This window comes from Dermochelys coriacea, chromosome 18 (assembly GCF_009764565.3).
Source record: "Dermochelys coriacea isolate rDerCor1 chromosome 18, rDerCor1.pri.v4, whole genome shotgun sequence".
NCBI lineage: Eukaryota > Metazoa > Chordata > Testudines > Dermochelyidae > Dermochelys > Dermochelys coriacea.
In genome coordinates this window covers 11,640,994-11,668,789 of record NC_050085.1, presented here as the reverse complement: position 1 = coordinate 11,668,789, position 27,796 = coordinate 11,640,994, and the positions used below count along the sequence as shown (strand labels likewise).

At 43.0% G+C, this 27,796-nt stretch overlaps 2 protein-coding genes across 9 annotated transcripts in view; one reads left to right on the top strand and one right to left on the bottom strand.

Annotated features, from left to right (window-relative positions):
• MTOR (mechanistic target of rapamycin kinase) overlaps positions 1-27,796 on the bottom strand; it is a 103,845-nt gene that overhangs the window by 42,401 nt on the left and 33,648 nt on the right. The gene's annotated exons all lie outside the window — the stretch shown is intronic.
• ANGPTL7 (angiopoietin like 7) lies at positions 19,467-26,582 on the top strand. The gene is made up of 5 exons (XM_043499988.1): positions 19,467-20,058; positions 22,463-22,563; positions 22,930-23,124; positions 24,077-24,275; positions 25,470-26,582. The coding sequence occupies exons 1-5, from the start codon at positions 19,680-19,682 to the stop codon at positions 25,637-25,639; spliced, it is 1,044 nt and encodes a 347-aa protein (XP_043355923.1). The 5' UTR covers positions 19,467-19,679; the 3' UTR covers positions 25,640-26,582.

The following is a 27,796-nucleotide window of genomic DNA, read 5'->3' as shown; positions in this document are numbered from 1 at the left end:
CTTCCCTTCCTCAAGTGAGAATGGAAGCTGAATCAACTCATGACCCCAGTACTTCCCCATCACCTATGAGCTTAAGACTGGTCCTGGATTGCAGAGCTCTGAATTGCACTGATTACATGCAAGATATTGGCAGTTCTCAGCAGGCCAGATGGCACCTATGAACCCCACTGAATAAGATTGTGACTTGCAGGTTTAAGTCTTCATGGCTGCCTTCACTAGAACCATTTGTGGAACTGTCACACAACTAACAATGAGCCACCGTTTTGGCTTTTAAATGTCAAGAGATTGTAGTGAGCAATGTTTTAAAAATTATTTTGACATTTTTAATGAATTTCTCTGTAATGGATATGAGGCCTGACTAAAATAGGCAAAATTAGCTAAAAACAAATGGACAGGAAATACCTAAAGATTCATATGGCACAACCTGAAAACATGCTGGTGACCTCTGGGATGGCTGGTGTGCACAAGAGTTTACTGTAGGGGGTTTATCAGAGGACATCTCAGTGAAGGCTCTTTTAACTGTAACTGTGCGTTTGTGGTTATAACTAACCTTCTGGATTCAGTGTAGGAAAAGAACCAGATCACAGGAACCCCACATTACTGCATACCTTCTTGTATTTTCAAATTACAGTTAGAGACTCCCAGAAGCATGTGTGTTCCCCAGTATTGTTGGTAATACCAGAGTGTAACTGACTATAACCACATGGCGATCGTGCCATAAAATGTATTGCAATAAAATTGGAGTTAGCAGATTATAGCAACCACAGAAAGGAGGGAGGGATGGGGAAGACAGATTTTCCAATTTCTGTTGTTGCCTATATTCAGAACCGGGAAGTATATTTAAAATGACTTGTCCTCCCACATTGTCCAAGGTAACTGCTCACATTTTAAATTCTGGTGCTGTCTTTTTAGCTACTGATTGCCCAATTTCCGATAGTAGAGAAAGTTGACTGAAGCCAGAAACAAAAGGAAAGCCTGCAGAGACCTAAAGCCAGTGCTAGTGCTCACAGCTGCCACCTCCATGTGGGACGCTGGATGAAGACAGCTGCTCAGCTGCAGTGTTTTCACTAATGGCGAAACTCAACCAAACCCCTATTCAATGAGCAAGTGGAGACAGAAGCACAAGGAATATAGTTGTGTGCATTTTTTATATAACAAATACATTTGCAAATCAGCGTGGCCTTGGCTTGGTGTTGCAAGGCTAGGATATCGCTAAGTGCATGTGATTACAAATACATCTGTGGAGGAAAAGCCTGCTCCATCTGTAAAGAATCAGTGCTATGAATGCTGGAAAGAACACTTCTGGTTTTTTGCTTCATTTAGTTCCCAGACTACCAATTTTTCCCTCTGTTGCCACTAGATTTAGGGATTCAAATGAGATTTAGCGTAGTGACCAGCAAGAGACTTAAGCACAACTCATGTTTCTGCTTGCATATTCCATTTCTTCATTTTAATTTCCTCTGATTCACTCTGTCCTAAGCTAGGACTTCCTCTCTGGCCCTTTTCCTCTGATCCTCCTCCACATATGCAAGACCCTTGTGCCATCAAGCACCAGCTGCAGACATTCAGAGCTCCCGAGTGATTGCTGACTTTAAAAAATGAAACAAAACAAAAAATCCCAGGACCACCAACCCCTTTGAAGAACTGGATTAGCAATATGTACCAAAGAATAATCTGCTCCATAGGAACAGAGGAGAAATAATTTTATCATGTATGCACCCTTATGGGTTTTGGTGCTAGCCTGTCAAATAGGCTCTTGCCATTGCAAATACGCCCACCCTATTTTCAACTCCATGGCTTCTGTAAGCCCTTGTCTGTCTTTTCATTCACAGACTTTCAAGAGTATTAATCAGCCCGCACTAAGGAGGCTGCCACTACAGAGCGCAACGATACCGTAAGAGCAGTATGATCGCACCATATAACAGAGCAGCATCGTGTCTGTATTCTGATGGTCACTGGGCCAGGGCAACCAAAGCTGCTCATGAGCCTGGCTCTCCAGCCTAGCATGGTGCCCTTTGAAATGTTTCTATTATGTTGATTTTATAAGCTTGCAGACAGAGGGCTCAGTCAGGGCTTTTGGTGCTCACACTGTGTGCGCCTTTGCTTAAACTCCCGTCAGGAGGAATTCATGTTTTATGGAACTCCCGGGATTTTATGAAGCCCATTTTATGAATGGTCTCTTTTCTTATTAATGTGGGAGATCTTATAAAGTGCAAATTGTTCAAAGCAAAGGCCAAACAGCTGAGCGTTTTACAGAATACATCCCAGACCAACGTTAATTCCAGCCCATGGTTGGAATGGCAGAAGCATAATGTAAGAAAACCATAGAAGCCAAGAGCAAAAGAAAGACAGACCTATTAAAAGGTTCTACACGTTCTTCTCTGTTTAGACACATGGGCAACAGGCAGCATTCAGAAATGCGCCCACCACCTATTACCCACAAAACAGAGCCAGGCACCTCTTCGCACTTAAAAGGCTTTCTGAATCAGTGAGGTTTCAGAGTAGCAGCCATGTTAGTCTGTATTCGCAAAAAGAAAAGGAGTACTTGTGGCACCTTAGAGACTAACAAATTTATTAGAGCATAAGCTTTCGTGAGCTACAGCTCACTTATTAAAGCTTATGCTTTAATAAATTTGTTAGTCTCTAAGGTACCACAAGTACTCCTTTTCTTTTTGTGAATCAGTGAGGGGACAGAGAAACGAAGAGACAGGTAATAGGCCCAGCAGTGCGTGAGCAAAGACACCTGCAGAAGAAAAGAGACATGTTTCCAACTAAATGGATTTTTCTTCCACGGAAATGTCTATTTCTGTCCTTCATGAAATAGTAAATTCCCAAAAAGGATGTGATTTAGAACAGCATTGCAGGGCAGAACAGGCATTTATAGGACAGCCTAGTACAAGACAAAAAAAACCCCTGCTGTCTGTGGAAGATTAAGAAAAATAATCCCATGCAGGGGGAAGAGGGCAAGAAGAAATGGAAAGGGACATCCATTTTTCAATGGGTGGGTGTTACATACAGAAAAGTGGAAAAGCCATAATCTGTTTCCAGACACTAGTTCCCATCGGAGTGGTTCTCTTGCAAGCCAAGGAAGCTGCAAAGTCTCAGCATTCAGCGAGATCAGGCTTGGGGAGAAGAACATAATACCTACATTGAGCATAATTTACATTCAAACTTCCTCCAGCCTTCTCAGTTAAAACACTACAGTAAGCAAGCTAGTTAATGTAAAACTGCCTTAGATCTTCCTTGTATGTGGCAAGAACAGCACTGGCCCTAAATAAGCCAAGCCAGTGACCACTTGGAGTGTCTTCTCTTTTGGAGCCCTAATATCCACAGTCTGCAACTCAGTGGCAGTCCTTCCTTCTTTGGCTGTGGGATTAGAAGGAAAAGCAACTCCACTGACATCTGTCTTGAAGATGGACAGGGGCCCCAGGCTTGCTACAAATCATAAATCATACCAATGGCACATCATCACATCGAACTAACTAAAGGGGAAGAAAGAAAACAACCCGAGTAGGAGATTCTGGTCATTCAACTGACAGCTAATCCCAGCAGCTAGAATTCTTCATGCTTAAAGCTTTACCAGCAAACACTCATCTCACCAACATGGTCACTGAACTTCCATAATGGAGGCAGTTGGAAATGACTAAAAATGCCAATTCAGAGTAAAGATGGCTCCAAGTAGTACAATGTCATACACATTTATGCAGTGCTTTTAAAGTCAGTGTCCAAGCCTGTTAGAAGCTTTAATTCTCACCACGTACCATCAGGTACCGAGGTGGCATATCCATTTTACAGATCAGGAAATAGAGGTACAGACAGAGCACGTTTTAAAATGCACCTTTCTAAATAAAGTTCCCATAAATATGCATTTTAGAAGACACAAATTGTACAGTTACCCGAGCATAATGAAAGTGGGAAGCTACATTTTCTTTTGTCTCTTTTACCAATAGAAGAACTAATTTCAAAGACCAAAGCCATCGCCAGCCTCTCAGTGCTCCATGCCTCTCCCACTAATGATTGTTTTTTTTCCCTTCAATTACAACACCCCATGAAATACAGATGTATAATGAGAATACCAAGAGAGCCTTCAGCTGAAGTGGCATTATTCACACTAGCTGAGCTAAGGAGGCATGGGGTGACAAAGAAATGTTTCAGTAGCCTTCTTAGTGGTATAATAATTTTATTATTGAAATTTCTTTTGTGGGGAAATCTCTTTTGTGGCTAAACCATCAGGCTTAGAGTCTGGAGGTCTGGGTTCCAGCTCTGCTTTTCCTGGCTTCATCTATAACCCTGGACCCTACATAATCTAGCCTCAGTCTTTTTGCCACTGAAATCAAACTAGTGCATCTATTTTGTAGATAAATGCTGCCAGAGAAGTCGACAATCAAAACACAGGTCCCCCTGCTGTCAGATCGGATGAGCTCCTTTCTTGTATATTATTGAAGTCCAGGTGTTCTCAATGGCTCTTCAGTAGTTAATATCCACATTTTCCCAGGTCTATTGTACAATTTAGAGTTTCATGGTCCATGCATGAAGCCTACTTACATCACAACCCTGAATCTGCATCATGTATATCATGTTTCCTACACAATGAGAACTCTGTGCACCCTATGGAACACACAGAACCCATCTACAAGGATACCTTGGACTCTCTACAGCCAGGTCAGACTGTTCATGCCACAGTCTAGCCTTGTAATGCTGACTCAGGAACACTACAAGAGCCGTGAAAAAGATAGGGCCTGGAATGTTTCGTGCCATTGCATACTTGAGATAGGAAGAACCTCTTTCCTAATCCCCACATTTCCAAAACACCATTAATGGGCACCAGAGAGAAATAGGTGCAAGCTTAATTCATGCTGCTCTACAGAGACCCAGCTCTGTGTTAGAGAGGTAACAAACAGCGGTGCTTCATCCCCTGCCCTAGCACAGGAAAAAACCAGCAGGTTGGCTCCTGTTTTTTTTTAAATCCTCTACAAAGCAGTCTCCTGTGGGGCTTCTGGATGCCCAAAGGGTCCAAGACCCTTCCTTCCTGCTTCAGTGATTTGAAAGGGAAACATTGCAACGTAAAGCACTTGAGACAGACATTTTGGTAACATGAATGAGATTGTCACCCACAACTTGTCTCTTATCAATTTAAATCAGTGCAAGGCAAGGGACAGGAGATATAATCCTATACTTAAAGAATTCAGAGAGGCACAAATAGTTGGGAAAGGACTCCTGAGTTCTTTTCTTGACAGTCATCGACTTCCACTATGGCCTAGGGCAAGTCAGAATGTGTCAGTTAAGCTATCTGTAAAAACTGAGATCCTGAGACTTAATCTGCCACACCGTTGTGTCATCAGGCTTATTGAATTAATGGCTGAGATATGCTCTGGATGCTTTGCAAAAAGACACCAGCAGAAGTGTGAAATATTAGTGTAATGTTGTCATGGGCTCCTGGTTTAGTTCTCTCACCCTGAACTCTTCCCAGCCTGGTTAAATTAGCCCAAGCTTCCGCAATACATTTCAGATATCTAAGGAGCACACCAGATGGAGTAAAAGGCATGCCGGCCTAGTGAAAATGAGCTCAAAATGCACTGAGCTGAATCAAAAAGAAAAGGAGTACTTGTGGCACCTTAGAGACTAACAAATTTATTAGAGCATAAGCTTTTGTGAGCTACAGCTCACTTCATCGGATGTAGCTCACGAAAGCTTATGCTCTAATAAATTTGTTAGTCTCTAAGGTGTCACAAGTACTCCTTTTCTTTTTGCGAATACAGACTAACACGGCTGCTACTCTGAAACCTGAGCTGAATCAGACACTATTGGGCTCCGTATGCACAGCTGACCGCACTTCCCAGAGTTCGTCACCAAGGCAGGCCAGGTTAGGAATACACCTGTGTCTTAGTGGGGACAATCGAAGTACATACCACCTCCACACTTCCCAAGCAGGAGCTAGTCAGTGCTGCATCATAAAAGTGATAAATTTCTGCCACATTTCATAGCCTGATGATTTAGAGAGCCATTGGCAGACACATCACTCCCAACACGTAAGAGAGTTAATTACTTCCAACTTTATCTTTCTTGTCAACGCTTGGTGACAAATTGGCCATTATCTTTTATTCTTTAGCAATTAGCATAGCTCCTTCGTTGACAGCGCTTGGTACGTTTTTTTTTTTTTTTTTTTTTTTTAATGTGCATGCTTCCCCTTTGCTGTCCAGAGTAGAATGAAACGTTCTGCATTCCCGACAAGCCTTAACAAGGTACAATTTGCTCTTAGCTTGAGAGGTGGGGGAGGGAAGGAGAGAGAGAGGAAAGACCTTGATTTAGAAGTGATAAAAATTCTGGCCCACGTACTAAACAAGGGCTAAAATGGGTGGTCTTTAAAAACAAATCTGTCAGTCAACTCAGATTATTCCTTTCTATTCATCCTCCAGGGAGGTTCTGGAAGGTGCTCAGACCTGCGAGTCTATATTGGAGGTTCACTTGGCAGGAAGAAACAGAGAGGCAACCCCACGGGTCCTTCTCCCACAACTGTCCAGATGTAGACCATCCCTCCCTCCCCCAATTGAGGCCTTCCTATGGACACTAGTACAAGATGAAGTTCTAACTGAAAGGGCTCCAAGAGTGAACACGCAGTGCAGAATCCAGATTACTGGCATGTGCAGCCCAGGAGCATTAGCAGTGAAATAAAAACACAAAGCCTATTAAAACTAGAGGTTCATATGTGGAGAGTTTCTATGTGCTCTCTTTTTTTGTTATCCAATGCAGAAAAGAGGGTTTTCTTAAATTTAAGAAGGTGACATCTCCTCCTCAGCCTCCAAAAAAAGGAAATATTTCATTATTTGTTTGTTTTTTTTAATCAAGCATTTTCTCCTATAAGAATTACTGCGATGAGAATTCCCTAAATTCAACCTGTGTGCTCAGTTGGCAAAAGCTACTAACCAAAATGTTTTCTTTACTAGAGCAGCAGACGATATTCTCGTTATTTGTAAGGACACCTGTTGTCACAGGATCTGGCCATCTTACATTTGTTCAAAAACAAAGACAGACCCAGTTCTGATTATTTTGGATGAACAAGCAGGAAAATAAGACAGAGGAATGAACGGTTCAGTTTCCAAAAATACCTTCAACTATTAGCCATTTGGGAAGGAAAAAAAGTCAAAAATATCTTTTAATTTTATTTTTATTTGAATGATTCACCGGAGAACAAAACAGGAACTCAGAGGTGTATTAAGTACAAATCAATTCTGGGCATTAAATAAAAGAGTCAAATATTACTTTGTAACATGTCCTTGGAATAATCCCAAAAGAGGAGCCTAGTTCAGATGTCTATTTATATGACTGTAGTGCCCAGAAGACCCAATCAGGATTAAGGTTCTGTAGTGCTAGGTGACATAGATACAGTCCCTACTCCAAAGAGATACTAACAAGCAACTGAAGAGCCGGGGAAAGGGAGGCAGTCAAATAGACATATAATTTTTATATACAAATAAATATGATAAGTATGAAATTACATCCTTTCCCAAAATATCTACTTCCCATTCTGACTCCAAGCCTAGCCAGCATAGGTTTGCTCATATCTCATAGGAATTAAAACAGAAGTGGCTCTTTGGCAGGGACCCACTTGCCAAGCATACATTGGTAAGGCCCTAGCAAATTCATGATCCATTATGGTCAATTTCACAGCCATAGGATTTGAAAATTGGTAAATTTCACTTTTTCAGATGTTTACATCTGAAATTTCACAGTGTTGTAACCGTGGGGGTCCCGACCCAAAAGGAGATGTGGGGAGGGGTGTCGCAAACCTCTTGTAGTGAGATAATGGGATTGCCACACTCAGAGCTGGACAGAGTGGGGAAGAGGGGGTGTGGATCTATCTGCAGCCAGGAGAGATACCCAAGAGCAGCCCTGCAGGTAAAGAGCAAGTCTTGTCCTGCCCCAGCCCTGCCCAGACTAGCAGCTAGGAGCCCCCTTTGCTGGGGCGCACAAGGAAGATCGGATCCAACTCCACAAGCCTTCCCCATCTGCAGGAACCGCTGGGGCTGCTGCCCAGTCCCAGAGCATCCTGCAGCAGGGGGAGGCACCCAGAAGTGGGTGTGGTCCCCCACCCCCAGTGGCTGTGCAGGGGATGGACAAGTCCTGTAACCTCCCCAGCCCAACTAGAGGTAGGAGCCCCCTTTGCTGAGGCACTCCTAGGGACAAGGGGACATTGGATTTCATGGGGAAGGGCTTATTTCACGGTCCGTGATGAGTTTTTCACAGCCGTGAAATTGGTAGGGCATTGGACAGAACAAATGTCCATAGCTTAGTGGGGAGGCTGGGCTGTATTGCTGGTGATGTGGGCTTCACCCAGAGCTGCTGTCTGGCTCTTTGGATACAGCATCTCTTGGGAATAAAGTGGTCTCTGCACTGCTGTCTGGCAGTATCACAAAGGGAGGACAATGCTGCACTGAAGGAATGACCAAGGAAAAACAGGAAGAGAACCAGGAGAGGACTGAGTCACAAAAGCCAAGGGAGGAGAGACTCAAAGCAGGTGTCACTGAGCATCAAAAGGAGCAGAGGATTCAAGAAAGTTGAACATATAGAAAAGGTCCTGAGACTTTCCCAGGAAAAGGTAACTGGGAGAGCTCAGTGAGATAGCAGCTTCGATGGAGCAAAGTGGGCAGAAGCCAGGCTGGAGGGATTCCAAGATAAAGTTGATGGATAGGAACTTGAAGAACAGTTGAAAATGGTATGTCTGATGGATTCAGAGGTGAAGGCATGAAGAAAAAGGGATGGGTAGCTGGTTGGGTTTAAGTGCAGGTTTGCTGAGAACTGGGGAAAGCAGAATATCTTTGTATTTTGAGGGGGAACAGCTGTGCCAGGGTTGATGGGGCAGGTTTGCAATAGAAGTGAGGGACAAAAGAGGCATCCAGAGGAGTTGGAGAAATACACTAGCTATATAAATGTACTGATTATTTTATCACAATAGTGTCGGGAAGCCCAGTCAGGATCAGGATCAGGGCCCCATTGTGGCAGATGCCATATAAACATATGAACACAATGACCACTGTCCCAGAGAGACTACAATTTAAGATGACAAGTGACTCATGAAGGGTAGGATAGACGGATACAATTTTTATAGAAATAGAGATGCAAAATTTTAATTGTTAGATAAATAAAAGAGTGCAGCCTTGCCTTGTCCACCTCCCAACCCATCATCATCATCAATTTCTTGCAGATAATATGGCCAAGGTGGGTCTCGAGGAGAGAGCTGAAGGACTAGCTGTTTATGGATAAATGCAGGAAGGGTGAACCAAGTTAGTGGGCAGCATGGAAGAAGGTGCAAAAGCATTTGTGTGAGAAGCTGATCAAGCAGACATTCCCCACTGCATGCTTCCACCATTTTTCTTCAGAGGACAGCTCCCAAAACTGCAACACACTTACTGTGTTACTGACTTTCTGTTATATGTTACCTAAGTATAAGTAGAGGTTTTTAACCACAAAAACCTCCAACGAGGCAGGAAAAACTCACATTAATGGGGGGTTAGTAGGGGGATCCATGGGGGAGTTTCTGAGCATTGCAAGTTTGCATACTGTTCTCATATTTGCATGCAATAGGGGATTATATGCACTGGCAGAGAAATGGAGTTGATTATTCCCATTGGTCTTTTTCATCCCTCTTATGTATGATAAAGAGTAAAACAAATCCCCATAAATCACCGCATTCCCTTTGTTAATCTGACAGGTGTAGTTTGAGTGATACATGTTATAGTTTATATTATTCTTCAGAGCATTCAATATGCTATTTCTTAAGAGCAATGAACTCTAAGCACTCTGCTATTAAATCTTACGTAGGTGAGTGGAAAATGCTCTTGTGCATGTGGGGATAAATGGGGTTTGGCCCTATCCTGTTTGAGTCTGAGTTTTTTGTTTATTAGATGGATTTCTGCCTTCTCTCCTCTGATGGATTCAGCTTTTCACTCACCGATTATTGAAGGCATATTGACAGCTCATGAAATCACCATTACCATAGCTGACTGGAATGTGTTTTCAAAGGGAAACGAGTTATTTAAAAACAGACTCACACTTCTTTGGAGACTAGCTCTTTTGAGGCTGGGGGGACAGACTGTGCTTTTCCTGGAAGCCACACAGTAACATTAAAAGCAGCAGTGTCAACACCTTCAAAATGTAATTTTAAAATTAATACCAATAGAGTAGTTTCTTTCCCCTCAGATTTCAAAGACTTACTGCTCTTACCCCTCTTCAGGCAGGTTCAGAGGGCCTGAGGCACTTGCCATTAATTCATTGTTCAGACACAATCTTCTAAAATTCTATTACATTCTTAAGGAATGACAAGACTGGTTTCCAGTTATCGCTGCTTGGGACTGGACAGAGAACGAACAGCGCTAAAGCATTCAGGCACACACAGAATCCCGAGGGACTAATGTTCCAGTCAGGCAGAGCCATCAGTAGCTTTTAGTCAGTGTTGTGACTGGGATTCATAGCAATTTACTGGACTAGAATCAGGTGGATATTTTCCTCGTAGTTTCCAGAGAAAGATGATCTGCAAATCTTCCAGGATAAAAACATGGGAAAACATCCCCGAAGGCAGAAATGGCTTTGCTGGCCAACCTCAGCAGAAAGTGAGTTCCCTATTTAGCCCTCCTCTCAACAGGTCAAACGAAAACATAATACCACTATAGAAATCCATGGTACGCCCACACCGTGAATACTGCATGCAGTTCTGATTGCCCTATCTCAAAAAAATGATTAGGGGTATGGAATAGCTTCCACAGGAGAGATGAAAAAGTGTGGGATTATGCAGTTTACAGAAGAGATGATTGGGGGAGGGAGGTTATGATAGAAATCTAAAATCATGAATGGGGTGGAGAAAAAGTGTAGTTCACCCCCTCTACATAACACAAGAACTATGTCACCCAGATAAATTAAAAGGGAGCAGGTTTAAAACAAACATAAGGAAATGTTTCTTCACACAATGCCGTCAACCTGTGGAACATGGTGCCATGGGATACCGGGAAGGCCAAAAGTATACCTAGGTTCAAAAACGGAATTAAATAACTTCGTGGAGGATAGCTATTAGCCTAGATGCCCAGGGATGCAACCCTATGCTCTGGGTGTCCCTAAACCTCTGACTGCCAGAAGCTGGGACTGGACGATAGCAGATGGATCACTCAATTGCCCTGTTCTGTTCATTCTTTCTGAAGCATCTGGCGCAGGCCAGTGTCAGAAGACAGAATAATGGGCTAGATGGACCATTCGTCTGACCCAGTATGGCTGTTCTTATGTCTTCACTCTGGGGAAAAAAAAAGGTATGTTCTTAATGCAAGATGTCTTCACTAGGATTTCAGCATGAGGTAGATAAGACAGTCTGTAGTTTTCATACCAGTGAGCAGGCAGACCCATCTTTTTTCATAGTGAAGACCAGGCCAAGTCCATGTTAACTTTGTCTATACTCGCAGATTCAGTGGTGCATTCAATATCAGCAAAAGATTAGTGCCTTGTACTCACTGCTTGTCAAGGTAAAACAGTTTGCAAATAGATCTCTGAAATTAGACTCCACCAGAGTCTTGTGTTGGTTCACTCAAATTACAGAGAAAACTCCATTAGCAATGGCCAGGTTTCTAGTATACTTTGTGTTAATCTTCAGTCCATTGAACTCAAGTGAAACCTACTTCTCCTTCCTCCCTAACGTCCTCTGTATTGCAGGAGTTGTTTTGTTTTCAAAGTGCTGATTAATCAGTTAAGTTAATAATAAATAACATCTGCAATGCATTTTACCAACTTCCAGTTTCCAAATTTAAATTATTTTATTTTCAGAAGAATTTGGCCACCATTTTACATTTTCTTGAGGTTTTCTTTGAAAAAGGATGCTGCCAAGGTCCAAATTATCTTTTTTATGTGAGGGTTTCAATAGCTAGATCCAAAGTGAAAAGCAAGACAAAATAATTCCTAATTATATTTTTAATCCTATACAATTTTTTTTTTAAAACTAAGAAGGAGCTGGCTCCATTGTCAGCTGATTACAAGCACCATGAGGGGGAGATCAAAGCTGCAGTCAGACATGGGGAGCAGCAGGAACTTTCTACAGCTCGTAACGTAAGTTCTGTATTTTGTTTTAGTGTAAACATCTCTGGAATTCTTCTATTTCTTACTTTAAAAGAACTCTGGAAATCTCCCACTGTTCTCTCTCTCTGGTAGCATTGCTGTCTTCCTGTCTGGATACATATCATTAAAATGGCAGCCCGCAGCAGGAACATAATTTGGCAATTCATAGCATTGGAAGGGATTTGATATATGTTATTTTAAAATAATGCTCTGATTTCTCTAATTTCCACAATCTGATTTCATATTTTATGTGGCAATCTAAGGCAACAGTAAAAACCACGGCTTTTGAAAATGCAGACCAGTCAGGCTGCAACACTGGAAGAGTGTTTCGGTCACTGCAGTTCAGAACAATTTGGATCCATTTGTGGCACCGGCTATAATCACAGAAAAGAATGAAAACTGAGGCTAAGTGTCATCAAAAGGTGATTTCACCCTATGTGGTCTGCATACATAATCCTTAGTAGCCAGGTAAGAGCAATGAGTTTGGTAAAGATAGCTTGGCAAAGAAAATCATGGATTAGTCATGGCACATTTTGATAAAATCTAGGTTTTAATCCAAGTTTCTGATTTGGCCTTGATTGTGACTGTGCAGACTCTTTCCCTCCACCCCAGTCCTGCTTGGCCAGGCATCTCGGAAAAGCAATTCCCTTTCTTCCTACTTGTGCATGGTAGCCAGGGTGGTTATTACAAGAAGTGACCAGCTAATGTAACAAGACAGAGATTCTGGGGAGGAGGCAGGGGAGCGGAATCAGTAGTTTCAAAAACTGATGCCCATGACAAACTCACTGTCCCAATGAGCAAGGACTAAATACTCAAGTCTTCAGCAAATTGTTTTTAGTGTTCCTTAAAAGATAATGCAACTAATGTTAGGTTATGAATGCATCAAATAGGCACGGTATAAGAAAGCAACTTCTGTATTGTAAAGGCTTTTCAAAAAAAAATCAGACAAGGATTGGGAGTGAAAAAAACAAACCTATCAACAAAGCTGCTACCACCAGAAGGAAAAGCACTCAAATGCTGGGCTTTCTTCTCCTCTTAAGTTCTCCTGCACACCTAATACTCAATAGAAAGATTCTCTCTCATATGCCCCGGGTAGCTTTCAAGTGCTTCCTGCTCTCTGAAGGTCACCAACAATATTATCTGTCATTCAAAATTTATAAGACCTTTGAGAACTCAGAAGGTAAGTGAAAGTAGACCGGATCCCTCCCTTATCCTCTCACAATAAAAACATAAGCTTTGCTTTAACCGAAATCTTTCAAGAGCCCCAAAAATTAATCTCCCTCAGTGAGTGGAGAACACACACTTGCCATCTTGCATCAGCCAGAAAAGGTTTCAAAAGCTTGGTAGGAAAGGCACATTGCTGCATTAATGCAGATGCTCAGAGGCTATGTGAGATTAGGGAGTCAAACTGAGGTCAGAGCCCTCTTCTCCTCTCCCCACCCATTGAAAGGCTCCCTTTCCCATTGTTCTGAAAGTTTCACCCATCTAAATCAAGTTTATTTTTCCCTGTCTTGCCAGCCCCCCTTGCCAGCCAAGCCAATTTTCCTAGGAGTGCGGGGAGCTCTCCTCTGGGATTAGAAGCTGAGGGCTGAGGCTTTGTGGAAGCTTTGGGGAACACAAACAACAGCGAGTTGCCTTTGCTGGCCAGTTTCTCCAATTCTATGGTTTATTTGTGTTCAAGCATCCCCGTATCCTTGATTCAACAAACTTTTGAAAAAAAACCCACCACAAAATATCTCCACCAAGCCACTAAAATAATTCCCATGCTTGGGAACAAATGTTTGGGGAAACCAATGTCAGCAAAGAGTTGTTTTCAATAACCATTGCAGTGATTGACTGTTCAGAGCACATGCCAATCCCCCTTCATCTTTCCAGTGAAGTCTCACCACATTGCTTACAGGCCCTGAAGTCGGCTGGATTCCCAGTGTTGATATAAAAGCCTGCACACAGCTTCTTGCTGGTACAGGGAGACGCAGTGGAAACCATAACAGAATTCTCAGCCAACCCTGTTGGACATGCTGCAGAAAGTCTCCATCTCGCTATCTCCTGCCCTTTAATAAGTGAGATTTAATAACGGTAGCGAAGGAAAATAGCAAGGAAAAACATCTAGGGGAAAAAGGCAAGACCAGAGACACAGAGTCTTTAGGCATCAGATATGCAAGGTAAGAACACTGCCAAGGTAGTATAAATATCACATGCCATTCCAGGAGTTATACCAATGATTTTTTAAAAATCAGGTCACCTCTCTGCCTCTATCTCCCCTCACATACTTTAGTAATTAAAGCTAATAAAGGCAGTAAGTCTTTCCACATCTCTTAGTTTTTATTCTTAGGAACTGCATTTCTATTGTGCTGCTTTGTTTTTGCAACCATAATAATGGAATATATTTACTGGCTGCAGCAACAAAGACTGTTGAGGTATCTGTCCTTACTCATCATCAGTAAAATCAAGACCCAGTAATGGGAATAGATTTGTATCTCCCTGAAATAATTCTTCCATCAGTTTTGTGACTCCAGCCTGGAGGTCTGCAGTAGTCTATTTTCTCCTCTATTGGATACATTCTCTATTATGAGTTTCGTAACCAAATCACTCGGACAGTCAACAATTCTATTTGACTTTAATAAGAAATCAGTTACTAATTATGAGCTGCTGAGTTAAAAACAATGAACATGAGCATACTACACACAGACTTGTTATGCATCTGGAGGAAATACACACATCCCTAAGGATCCTTTGCTAGGGATTGATATCCTGGAATTTGCCAGCAGTGAAGAATCTAATAAGCACCTTCTCAATCACAGTAGGCAACAACAGTGGGTTAAGTCCCTAAAAGCATTTACCAGCTGCATGTTATGTGCTCTGCAATGATTGACTACCAAATAGCCATGGTGCACTGAGTTTGCCTTCTAGTCTTAGCTTCACCCATTTTGAACTTGTACACCTGCTAGAACAGCTTCCCAGTGGAAGGAGCAACTTAAGCCCAACACTGATTTAATCTATCCCACCAGGTATAGGAGATAGCTACTTCTAATTAGAAAACACTAATATACTCCTAATTATGTAACATCAGCTAGTGATATAAGCCCTGTTTGCATAGGGAATGGCACCAGGCCAGATACAACCATATTCAGAATCAATTGTGGCTAGCAGGATTCCAGTGTTATTTTCCTATCTGGTGTGGAAAGGGATTGGTCATCTGCTAGGCACATGGTACAGCATCATAGTATTGAATACCAGAGAAAGGGGACTGGATGGGTTAATTTACAACATGGTTTGGCTAGCAAAGATCCCTAAAACAAGCAAGCTAGCAATGCAGGGTCTATACATGTCAAGGAAATCATGCAAGAACCATGCTAGCAACAACTATGTTTAAGCACAGTAGTAGCTAGAACATTTCTGATCCAGTGATCACAGGTGTTCTGGTCCTAGATAAGAATTCAGGGAAAGCAAGATCAAAACCTGAGACATGCTAAAAGCCAAATGCTTTTTACCCATCTGTTCAGATCTCTGCAGAAATTCTGAAGTAATTTTCTTCCTTTCATGGCTCTTTAATCTCCAGGTGATAAGGCACTAAGAACACAAAAAGTCAAGAAAGCAGAAAAGGCCAGTGACGGGAAAATTAACATTTCTGCACAAGAAGGGGATGAATACACACAGTTCGCATCAAGACCACCCTCAGAAAAGTTGTATGCCTGAGAAGAACCCATATATCCCTCTCTCAGCTCTGAGCCTGTGTCACACGCTCTAATTATTAAACTGCACTGCAACACCAGTGAAACATGCCCAAGACTTCACTTTCTCATAGTGGAAGCTAAATGTTCTTAGGAGAAAAAAATACACAGCGATCCTGTTATTCCTAACCACAAAGCACTGCCAGGTAGAACTCTCCTGAGATGGGGCCATCAGCTGGGAGTTTGGTTCTCAAAATCCTGGTTATTCTCCTAGTAGACTCACTGCATCTCCAGACGTTTGCCCAAAGCCCCCACCTCTCAAGCACACAGATTTACATGCCTGACTTGTGCTTTTCTTTCATTCAAAGTACATTCAATCAATGGCCGATTCTGTTATGGGGCTTGTGCATAACCTCCTTCCGTAATCTAACCAATTAAAGGGCCATACATTAGGGCTTCTCTACAAACCAACATTTGCAATGAAAAGGAATCCTACTAGGAGTGTTCTTTTATGACCCCTTCTGATAAGAGGAGGAAAAAAGGGGAAAAACCCACAGTTTTAGACAAACAGATTCTCAATTCCAGTGTGAATTCTTTTCATTTTGGAAAAGAGAAAAGAATGCGACAGAACAAAGAAAATAAACCTGGAAACTGCCCATGAGTTTGGAGAAGAGCTCCCCTCACTCATGAGTTGTATCCAGTACACTCCACACTTCCAATATACAAACCGTCTCCTCTTTATGGGATTCTCCAATAAGTGATAGTGGTACCAGCCTCTAATATACAGGATACCGCTTGGCACTGAGCAGCAGCAGCTGCTGCTGCTTTAGAGATTGCTACTCAGTTTTTCAAACAAAGGCTTCATCTTTCAAATATTTACTAAGAAAGCAAGCCCAATTAAAGTTAAGAACTGAGCTTCTCCCCTAAAAGCTCACAATTCCTGTCTAAATCTCTCTAAAGCTTCCTCAGATGTAATGAAGGCAATTTTCCTAGGCTTGCCCTCTTCTCTGTTCTTGTCTACCAAGACTTGTTCCTTGTTAGCTCCTGTACAGTATAGACACCAAAGTGCTTTAGCAAATGCAGTATCATCCCCATTTTAAAGACAGAGAAACTGAGTCAAAGAGCGATGAAGTAACTTGCCACAGAGGGGAGAGCCCTGGGGCAGGACCAGAAATAAAACCTAGGTCTCCTGTCTTCTAGTCTAATGCCTTCACATTGGACCAGTTTCTCCTCTGTATTAGAACTCCTGACTGAAGGCAAGAATTTGTCTGAACATTGAGTCCTTTTATTACTTCAGTGCTGAAAACAGGAGGATGTATTTCAGTGTCCCTTGGGGACTGCAAGTGCCCCTCCACTGCCTATACCCTGTCCCCAATTTTTGAGATACATATACTGTGGTGGCCATAAAGATGTAGTCAGGAGCTAAGAGCATTTGAAAATGAAAATGAGCTTCAGGGGGGCAGAACAGCAACAAAGGTAGGCCATGTCCCTTTGTCAGAGGGTAGCAAATCATTGACAGGCTTCACTTCTATTTTAGGACTGACCACCCCGATCTTTCAAAGCTTTCAAAACTGCTTAGAAAAAATAAAAGAGGCTGTTAGAATTCCAAAAGAACGCCAAGGGTTTGACCACAGCAGGGACACAAGCGGGAGTGTGCTTATTTTTTTTTTTGTGGAGGGAGAGAGAGAGAGAGAACCAAGAACCCAGTTTACTTGACTATTGGTCTCTGCTTTTGACAAAAACATGTTTCTTGTCACACACAGCCTGACAAGAATTTGCCCCCAGGGAAAGACAGAAGCTCTGGCTAGAAGAGGGCTCAGACAGGATTACATGCAGAACAAAAAGGTCAGGCTTTTGGTCTGCATGTGGGGCACATGCTGGTTTGTGGTATAAAACACAATTTTGCTATGGAAGGCTCTTGAAATGCCAGCAACAGAAAACAAGCAACAGCCAACACACTCATCAGGAGAGGGAGCCGCTGTACTTTCAAAGAAAAATACCTGTCACTCCTGATTGACAGAGTCTGGTGTCATCTTAGGTCACTGGAAACATGTGGGAGCCTTGCCTGCTGATGCCTCAGATGGCAGAAGTGTGCCCTGAGCACAGCACACAGGATGGGTCAGCCACCAAGATAGCCATGCTACATGCTCAGAGATCTCTACCCCTGCTCTCGGGCGTCTGCAGCAATGTGTCACCATGCTTCATCTCTGCAAACGCTCTGATGCTTTTATCTTCCCACTTTTCTGAACCCTGCCAGGACACCACTGCTGCTTTGCTGAAAAGTTACTAGCTGGCTGGGACATTCATCCATCCCTACAAACAAAACCTCTAGCAGTAAGTTTAACAAGGCTGAGAAGTAAAAGCTGAGTGCTGGAGCAAGTTACGTTTCCATAGGTCCAAGATGCATCAGGGACTAGTAAGGTTTTAATTAGGTTAATTGCTTTATCACCACGTATCCTAGCTCTTTCTTAGAAAAGTGACAGGTTTCAGAGTAGCAGCTATGTTAGTCTGTATCCGTAAAAAGAAGAGGAGTATTTGTGGCACCTTAGAGACTAACAGTGAGTGACTTCCACGTGGGACAAGATGGCTCAATTGTGTCTTTCGCACTTTCTTCCTACCGAGCAAAAGCGAGACTGATTGATTGATTTTTTAAAAAAACAGGCATCCATGACATTTACCATTGGAGGAGCCAGACTGAATCAACCACGTGCTCCATCTATTCCCTTATTCTGCCTCCAACAGCAGCCAGGACAGATGCTTCAGAGGAAGAAGTAACAATCCTTGTGGACAACAATTATGGAATAATCTGTCGTAGGGAAAGTTTCTCCCTAATCCCAACAGCTAATGCGTGGTTTACATCCTGAACTATGAGGGTTTAATACGATTATTTTTAATCCTATATTATATATAAAACTGTGGATGCTCTACTTATCCACATAAATGTCTAATTCTTTTTCAAAAACCTGTTAGAATTCTGGCCTCAATATCAGCTCACTGGGTTAATCATATGTTGGGTAAAAAAAAGTATTTCCTTTTGTCAGTGTTATATTTGCTGCTTTTCAATGTCCAAGAACGTCCCAGGTTCTTGTATTATGAGAATGGGTAAAAAGAGGCACATGATTTACCTGCTCTATACAGTCATCATTCTATACTCCCTCTTGGTCATCTCCTCTCTAAAGTGAACAGTTCCAAATCCTACAAGACTCATACTCCAGGAATGACGGATCCTCTGGAGAGAGGAGGATTAGCTGTTTACAGAATGAAATTGCTAAAATGGTCTCTGCACCAAACCAAAACGGAAAAGCACCGAAGAGATACAGCTCATGGGGAATACTTTAAATATGACTGTCAAACCTAGGATCATTCCCCACGAGAGTCACCTTGTTCAAACTGCTACAAAATCATCCCTGCTAGAAAGCCCTCATGTCCTGGACCTCTAAAGCTGTTACGTTCTCTGACATGCCAGACTTAGGTCACTGAAAGGGCTAAAACCCAAATGGAAACTCCCATGAATTCCTAACCCTCCGTCCCACCCCACAGGGCAGAGGTGAGTGGAGGGAAGTCTCCCCCCCTCCACCCCTTTTTTGGCCTAAGTCTGTGTTGATTTCAGCTGGAAGGCACTTGATATGAACAGATTAGCTGGGAGGGGCTAGAATGCTGTGTATGGCTGCAGGGGGGTGGAGGTACACAGGAGAAAAGATATTTAAGATGCTGAGAGATAGAGACTTCCAGAATGCACAGACTCCTACAGGAAAGGGCTGCCGAAGTCCCCTTTAGACTCCACCTTCACTGAGAGAGACGGGGAGAGAAACAGACTTAGGGCACCAGCGTGCTGCAGCACTTTCAGAGGAGTTTCATCTGTGCCCCTGCTGTGGACTCAGTCAGAGAACTCCAGAATTCTCACTGCAGAGAGGAAAAATGCCATTGAAAGTCACTATGCAACTAGCATGGCTCTGTGTTATCACCTTGTCCTTGGCCATCTACCCAGCGTGGCTGCAGAAGTCTCCCAAGAAGAGAACGACCAACGGGAACACCCAGCTCAAAATGATGGGCTGCTGCAATGAGATGAAAGAGCTCAAGCTGCAGATAGCCAACCTGAGCACCATGTTGGGGGCGCTGAGCAAAAAGCAGGAAGACGACTGGGTGAATGTGGTTATGAAGGTGATGGAGCTGGAAGGGAGCACCAAGCAGATGGAGACCCGGCTCATCGGTGCCGAGAGCAAGTACTCCGAAATTAACAGCCAGATAGACATCATGCAGTTGCAGGCAGCCCAGATGGTCACACAAACCTCAGCTGGTAAGGATGGAGCCTCTAAGCTCCCAGATGTGCCTCTTAATGCAGAACTCCAACTAACCACCAACTTTTAACCTATGCTAGCATGTCCCATTAACAAAGCTGGTGATTGTGCCTACTGACTGCCAATATACCCAGTGCGCTTCTGCAGACACAACAGCTCAAAAAGATGCCAGGTTTATTTGGCCAGAAATCCACAGATCCAGTTATCAGTTTGATATCAGATCTGCTCTCTGTCAAGAATTGGGGAAGCAGAACAGATCCTGCAATTGCAGCGGGATGGACTCATTTAATACATCTCTCCCCCCACCCCCAATCTGAACAGACAGGCAGTCAGTTTGTGTGGGAAAGCCTCTGGCAATAATATGCCCATATCATCTAGAACACTGGTAGGGGATCAGGGGTTAGTTAAACAACTGGAGGCACTTCTAACCACCACTGCAGATGCAATACCATCTTTACGCCTGTCTGAGCCAGAATCCAATAAAAAAAAAGACATCTTTTGAATAATAATTCTCAGAAATCCAAGGTTGTAGATTATGCAAAATCCCTGATATAACAAACACATTTCAATAGCTTAAAATTTTCCCTCCTTCCCTGGTATAGCGACGCAGGAAAGTTTCACAGCACATTTGCTTTGCATATGCTGGGGAAAGTCTACTCCAAAGGGAGATCATTCCAACAAGGTTAAACTTCCCTATAAAGACTACTATTACCTGCGGTGATCGTATGTGCTAAACACCTTAATTCTGGGTCTGTTTTGCAACGGGAAAAAAAAAATCTTAAACCGTCAGTGTTTACTAAATTCTGCTTAAGGAAAAGGTTTAACGTCGTTAGTTTGGAAACACTGCTCACTATTTATATTGTCTTAAATAAACGGAAAGTTTTTACCGTAATGAGTCTCATCGGGGTATAGTAACGCCGCAATGTGGTTCTGTAAAATAAAGCAGCACACAGAGAAAACCAGCCAAGTAGGGACTTGAGCAGCCAGATGCAGGGAATTCATGCCACCAGGTGAAAGTCATTCACCCTGCAATATACTGAAAAAACTGTTAGGAGGGATAAATCCTTACTCCAGCTAGCTTCTCTCCCCTCCCATAAAAGCAGTTGTGTGTACCACCTGCCCTCAATCAGCTCCTATCCAGAGAGGAAGGGGGGCTGGCAAGACAGATTCAGATGAGCTAAATGCCATCCCCCCATCGCAAACCGTGATACAGAAACTATTGTGCAATGTGTTTTTTCACAAACTTAGCTCATCTGCCCCATCACATGATCAGAACAGGCAGCTGGCCTGGCCATTCTGTCAGATAGGGACCTGTGTATGAAGGGGCAATGAACGTATATGCTCATTCCCCAGCATGGAACTTTTATTAACACACTGGTAATTTTAATACAAAACAGAAATGGCTGTGAAGGCTGGAGCTTTGTGTACTACAGTAAGAGATTAGGAGACTATAAAGATAACAGGCAAAGGATGCTGTTTTGATTCTGCTAGTTACACATACAAGCCATTAGTTTCCTGTATAGCACAGCATCTCTGTCCTCTACGCTTAGCCCTTTCCTCCCGAGATCCATAATAGAGCTCTTCAGAGCTCCCCATTTTAGTCTCCCTCACCCTACCATATCTGGGCCCCAAGACTATGGCCACCACACAAGGGCTTCAGGCACAAGGAGCCCCCCGATTCACTTCAGAGCTGGCCAGAGGGGTCGCTATTGAGCGCCTGACACTTCCTCCCTCTCAAAAATGCTGCTTTCAAAGTATCCCCACCGCCTGATGGTTGGGAGAAGAAAAAGGCAAGACTGCAAGCTGTAAAGTGTGACCGCTGCCCCCCAGAGCCAAGCACAAAGCCATTTCCTTGTATATTTTATAACCAAGCCAGAGAGGACTAAATTACATTCAGCATTCTTTCCTGTGTGCTAGAATTAATACCGTACCTAGCCCTATACATGCAATGGGGCTTTGCAATTTGCTTCAAGGCCTCATAACCACCCATCCAGCACCAGCCTGATCATCTCTCTCATTTTTAACAAGTGCGGTCTCATTTCATGGGCTTTTGAGTTCCTGTGAGGAGTATTTTCTGTTTGGGGCTGAAGACAAAAGGCTTAGCAATCCCACAGAAAGCACCTCATGTTCCAACGCTGCCACCTCTCTGTCTCACATGCAAACCTGACCAGCACCAATACTGAGGCCATACAGCTCATCGATAGGTGAGATGAGCTGTTCCATGCACACATCACACCCCAGGCAGATTTTTCTTCACTCTTTCACACTTCACTGGAGATGCAACAAAATGGCCCCTTTGAATGTTTATCTCAAGAACTGTGTTAAAACCTTTGAGGACATACATCTGCAGTAGGTGGTCCTTCTCCTGATCAGCATCTTACTTCCTGTGTTTGATTCAAGCAGATGCTGTCTATGACTGCTCATCCCTTTACCAGAAGAATTATAGAATCTCTGGGGTTTACAAGCTGCCTCCTGATGAATTCTTGGGGAGCCCCGACCTAGAGGTGAGGATGCCATGCATACAAAGTACACGCTTTTGGTTCTAGAAGAGCTTCTTCAATGCTGTACATTCTGAAAACACTTATACTGAAGTCCAGTTTTTACAGTGTCGGAGGGAGGGAAATGGCATATTACATTTAAAGTCCCTACAGGATCTTATATTGTAGAGATGGAGAGGGTATATTAGAGAGAAAGGTTCAGACCAAATAGGTTTTTCGGGCCTCTTTGCACAGACCAACTCACTCCCTTGACAGATGGGGTCTGGTGCAGAGAGAGTACTGCCCCGCTTCATGATCTTGTATACAGTGAAATTGGAAGTGGGACCCTGTAACCCTTGTGACTGGTTGGCACTGCATCCTCTCTTGCTCCAGGTGCACTGCGACATGGAGACAGATGGTGGTGGCTGGACCATCATCCAGAGGCGCAAAGTTGGCCTGATCTCTTTCAACAGAGATTGGAAACAATACAAGGAAGGATTTGGCAACATCCGGGGAGATTTCTGGCTAGGGAATGAAAATATCTATCGGCTCTCCAGACGCCCAACCATGCTGCGAGTAGAGCTGGAGGTAATTCACAGGTTCTCACTTCCAGCAGTAAAAGCTTCTAGTGCATAGTGGTTCTTTGGTAGAAAGTGCAATCTCTTAACAGCAATGCAGGGCTAAAGGATTTGCATATTTAGATTAGAGAGACTAACATGAGAGAGACCTGGCATGACAGAAGCATATTCCCCAGTGTTTACTATTGGTGTAATAGAACCTTCATGGGGCTACAGATTGGATCTTGGGTGAGCCACAGGCTCTAAAGGATTCTCAGATGAATTTTGCCCATCACTGAGGTGAACAAGGGTCATAGCACAGGGCAGAGGGATTATGCTGCTGACCATCTTATAGGGATATCCAACTACAGCTTGGAGGGACTCAAACTCACTTCTTTGGGCAGGAGTGCTCCAGAGACAGCACATGGGGAGGAACGAGTGCTTTGCATTAACCAGCAGCAACTTCTCCTGTCTATTAATGGCTGGTGAGTTATTAATCAGGCCAGGTCATGGCTGGAAGAATGGCAGCTGTAAGTGTAGGGCCTTGGGAGATGGGTATGGGGTAATCGACAAAATGGTGGTTTGTGGGGCTTCCATAGAATCTAAACGCCACTCCTGAGGGAGGAAAAATCAACTTGAGTTAGCCCACATTTAAGATAAGGCTGTTGGATGGAAAGGAAGCGTATCAGATTTCTGCATATAGAACTTAATGTCAATGCAGACCACCTAGCAAACATGATGCCTTGGTAATTCACCAGCCTGCTATGCTAAGTGAAAATTTGTTCATTCCAGTTTGCCTTAGTGGAGTTCCTGCAGTCTAGTCTGTAGTCTCTATTTTAAAAGAGAAATGACCATTGAAAACTCAGCTGCCATTCCTGTGCAGAGAAGAGGCATGCATCCCAGGTAAACACAGCTGCCAAAGTCTGCCTTTTTTTAAAAACCAGAATCTGTTTCCTCTTCACCCCTCTAATCCCCCGTGGCAGGACTGGGAAGGCAACATCCGCTACGCACAATATAACCAGTTCACCTTGAGCAATGAGTTGAATAGCTACCGCCTTTTCCTGGGGAACTACACCGGCAACACAGGGCATGACTCCCTAAGGTACCACAACAACACAGCCTTCAGCACCAAGGACAAGGACAACGACAAGTGCGTGGATCACTGTGCCAAGTTCCGTAAAGGTAAGGCATAGACTCCTCCTCTACAAGTGTTTGAATGAACCACGCTATGCAACATACGGATGGCATCATGATTACAGAGTGAGACTAATCAATTGTTTTAAGTTGTTAACATTCTGATGGCAGATCAGTGAACTGATGACTGTTTCTGGAATATGCATATGTCAGTTACCTGGGCAGTTGGAGATTTGAAATGGGATCTACTCAGAGCCACAATGTGTGTTATAGACATTAGTGATCCCATTGCACTTTCCACAGGAATCAGGGTTTGCCCTGGTGTTTTTGGCCAATACTTGACCTACTTACACAGTTAAAGTGTACTGTGCATCAATTATCTGCTTGGCTATCCCAGAGGTGGGTGAAATTATCCCTGTGTATTCTTTATATTCAGTTACAGATGGAAGGTACTAAATAAATGCAAGATTATGTATAAAATATGGGCTGCAGTGACTTGTAGAATTATTTTCATCTGGAGGTTCATGCACCTTGAGCTCTACTCCATTCATGTTGTAATGAGAGTCTCTAGATGGAATATTCTGTTCAGCTTTTTATATTGTGCTCATCACCAAGGTAACTGAATGCTTTTGAACTCACTGCAACTCACTCTTATTTTAAATGTCTTAACACCACCCCTATATGTAGAGGGATAAGCTTCACCTCTTGTAGGCTGTATGGTGAAGCAATTATAGCCCCTAAGGGAAATGTTTCTGAATTCAGCTGTTATACTTTACTGTTGCCTTAGTTGCAAAGTAAACCCTCAGACAAATTGCATTCAGATGCATACCAGAGCCAACTAGCTAAGAACACTGAACAGTGTCCTCCGCTGACCTTTTGTTTTCAAAGAGGGAGAAAGGGAAGAAATGGAGAGGAAACTTTCAAGGGTGCATCAAGTGCCTCAGATAAGAACTTTAACGAAGAGACACTGGACTTTTTTGGCTACATCACCTTGGTGATTTGCCCTGTTCATTGCATGTCTGAACTCTTCAAAGAAGGGCTCACCAGTCAGTGTGTTTTGAATTTAGCTCCTGTCCCAATGTAATGAGAGATGCCAAGGGCACAGGTTCCCAGAATGAATTCTGCACCCTGGCCCCTCTCCCACTCCTTCCCTGCAAAGGGACAATTGTTCAAATCTTGAACACAGAACGCCAGCATAAACTAAATGGTAGACAAAGGCTTTCTCTGTTTGTTTCCTGCAAGGTGGATACTGGTACAATTGCTGCACAGACTCCAACCTGAATGGGGTTTACTACCGCAAAGGGGAAAACACCAAAAACATGGATGGAATCACCTGGTATGGCTGGCACGGCTCAACTTACTCCCTGAAAAGAGTCGAGATGAAGATCCGGCCAGAGGACTTCAAACCCTAGGGGGAACCAACACTCAATTGTAAAGCTACGGTGACACTGCTGCACTGAGGGGAAACAGCCTGGAATCTCAAAACCAGCCACTGAAATGGTTTACTTCATCCAGAAAGTGTGCGAATGCAAGGGCTATATACACTGACTATGCATCACACATTAGTTCTGAGGCAGACATAGGAGAGAGGAAAGGCACCAACATTACCATGGCTCAGCCCAGTTCTCTTCTCTTAAGGCACTCTCTCCCCAACAGGATACACACTATGTTAGAATAGGCACATCCTGCAGTAGCAGCAGCTTCAGGAAAGATATGTTGTGGTTACACTAGCACTGGGACTTACAGTGCCTTATTGATTGACCAGTTAGAGTTTAGGAAAAATGCAGCTTTTACCCTCCTTTTTGCCATCTCTGTAGCATTTAGATTTTAAGAGTGAATACAAATCTTGCCAAGGAAGATAGTTTCTACTAAGACCCAAGAAACAGAGGAAAGGGGCTTTTATTTCAAACCCTTCAAACAACTTAGAAATATCCACAATGAGATGTTCCTCCAGTGCATGTTAATTGCCCCATTCTCCCCATGCAGGAAAAGCTAGGTTGAAACTTTAGGCAATTGCATGTTGCACCTGCTCTTTCCTGAAGTCTCATCACCACTTTCCGGCCACTAGTCACAGGAAAACACCCATGCAAGACTATACTTCCAGGAAGAGTACTTTCTGGGAAAGACCTCAAGTCCCATCTGCTCTAGGCTATGTGGAGGTGGGAGATCTATACTAGAAAGCACACAAGGGACTGGGATGCAACTCTCTGAGTTGCAATGAACTGATTTTCAACTTTACTAGTGTTCCTCTTGGAACACAGAAGGGCCATTTTGTGCCACCTCATCATACTATCAGCAAGACCAGGAGCGAACAGGGAGCAAACATAGCCAGAAGCTTTTTAACATTGACACTGTAGTCCAAAACACAAGGGGGGGGGGAGGGGAAGGGTCTTTTAATGTTTAATTGGAAAAAGGCATGTTAATGGAAGTGCTAGTAAACAAGGGATCAAATAATATAGAGATTATGTGTGGCTCTAATACAGCAAAGGATCCTGGAGAATATTATGCATTAAGAGAAGCAATCTCGAGTGGTTTGTGTTGTCACTGGAACCCAAGTTGTATTTAAAGCTTTACTCCATCGAATCTCTATTTTATGATGCTTGATCCTGAACTTCCAGATGCTTTTAGCTTTCTGTTTTTACTTAAAGAGAATCCAGATGTGGGAAATATTTAACACTCTGCTTTATGGTTTACAAGCATAGGATTATTCACCTTGGATCAGACGGCTGGTCCATGAAGAACACTGTATTGCTACCAGCTTTAACCAGTATTCGATGCTTTAGAGAAAGGCAAAATACACCAGAAGAGGCACCTAGTAAAGTTTGCAGTGCTGCCCACATGTCAGCGACGGGGTGGGAGAAAAGGAGCACGTTATTCCTTTCATTACGGTATTGAAAGTTCAAAGCAATGCATCTGGGAGCAGAGCTCTAATGGAAGCCAGAAAATCCTCAAGTGCCAAGGGAAATTAGAAATGTACAAAAATCCTCGCTTGCTGGTGGGATGCCATACCCGGGAATTTCCAGGTTTGTTTTGGAGGGTTACTTTTTGTAAGCATTGCCTAAAAGTTCCACATTGAAAACCAGCACATTCCATTTGCTTACATAAGAGTGTCTTGAAAAAGATGGTTAAAAAAGGGCAGCAACACCACTGCTTGAATATGTATAAAAAGATGGTTATAGTTAATATATCTATTTTTATTCACTTTACAAAAACAGAGCTTGAGCCTAATTAAAATTTTCTGTCTTATGCAGAATGGGAGATAAAGGTTTCCTGGGAAATGCCTTATATATGTTGACTATTGATACTGTGCATTGGAACAGCATTGTATACAAATATGCAGTCTGTGTAATGGATTTTTTTTTATACCAAACTTTTCCATATCTGTAATAGACTCTCTCTCATTTTTAAACCTGTTTTCTTCAAGTCTTGTTCCTTAACTTGCTGTTTGTTACAAACACTCTTACAGAGGGATTAAGATCAGGAAAGGGGAATACATCTAGTTCTGAAGCATCCTAGGGGATGCAAGAGAGGCAAAGGGATGAAAGCACATTGCAGAGAGGGCAAAAATA

What these genes read in the sequence shown, in the direction of transcription:
- ANGPTL7 (XM_043499988.1), top strand. Translation starts at nt 19,680, where the DNA reads ATGCCATTGAAAGTCACTATGCAACTAGCATGGCTCTGTGTTATCACC. An exon ending in GGTCACACAAACCTCAGCTG is followed by an intron (nt 20,059 to 22,462) that starts GTAAGGATGGAG and finishes TGATTCAAGCAG; the next exon opens with ATGCTGTCTATGACTGCTCA. An exon ending in TGCTGCGAGTAGAGCTGGAG is followed by an intron (nt 23,125 to 24,076) that starts GTAATTCACAGG and finishes CCCCCGTGGCAG; the next exon opens with GACTGGGAAGGCAACATCCG.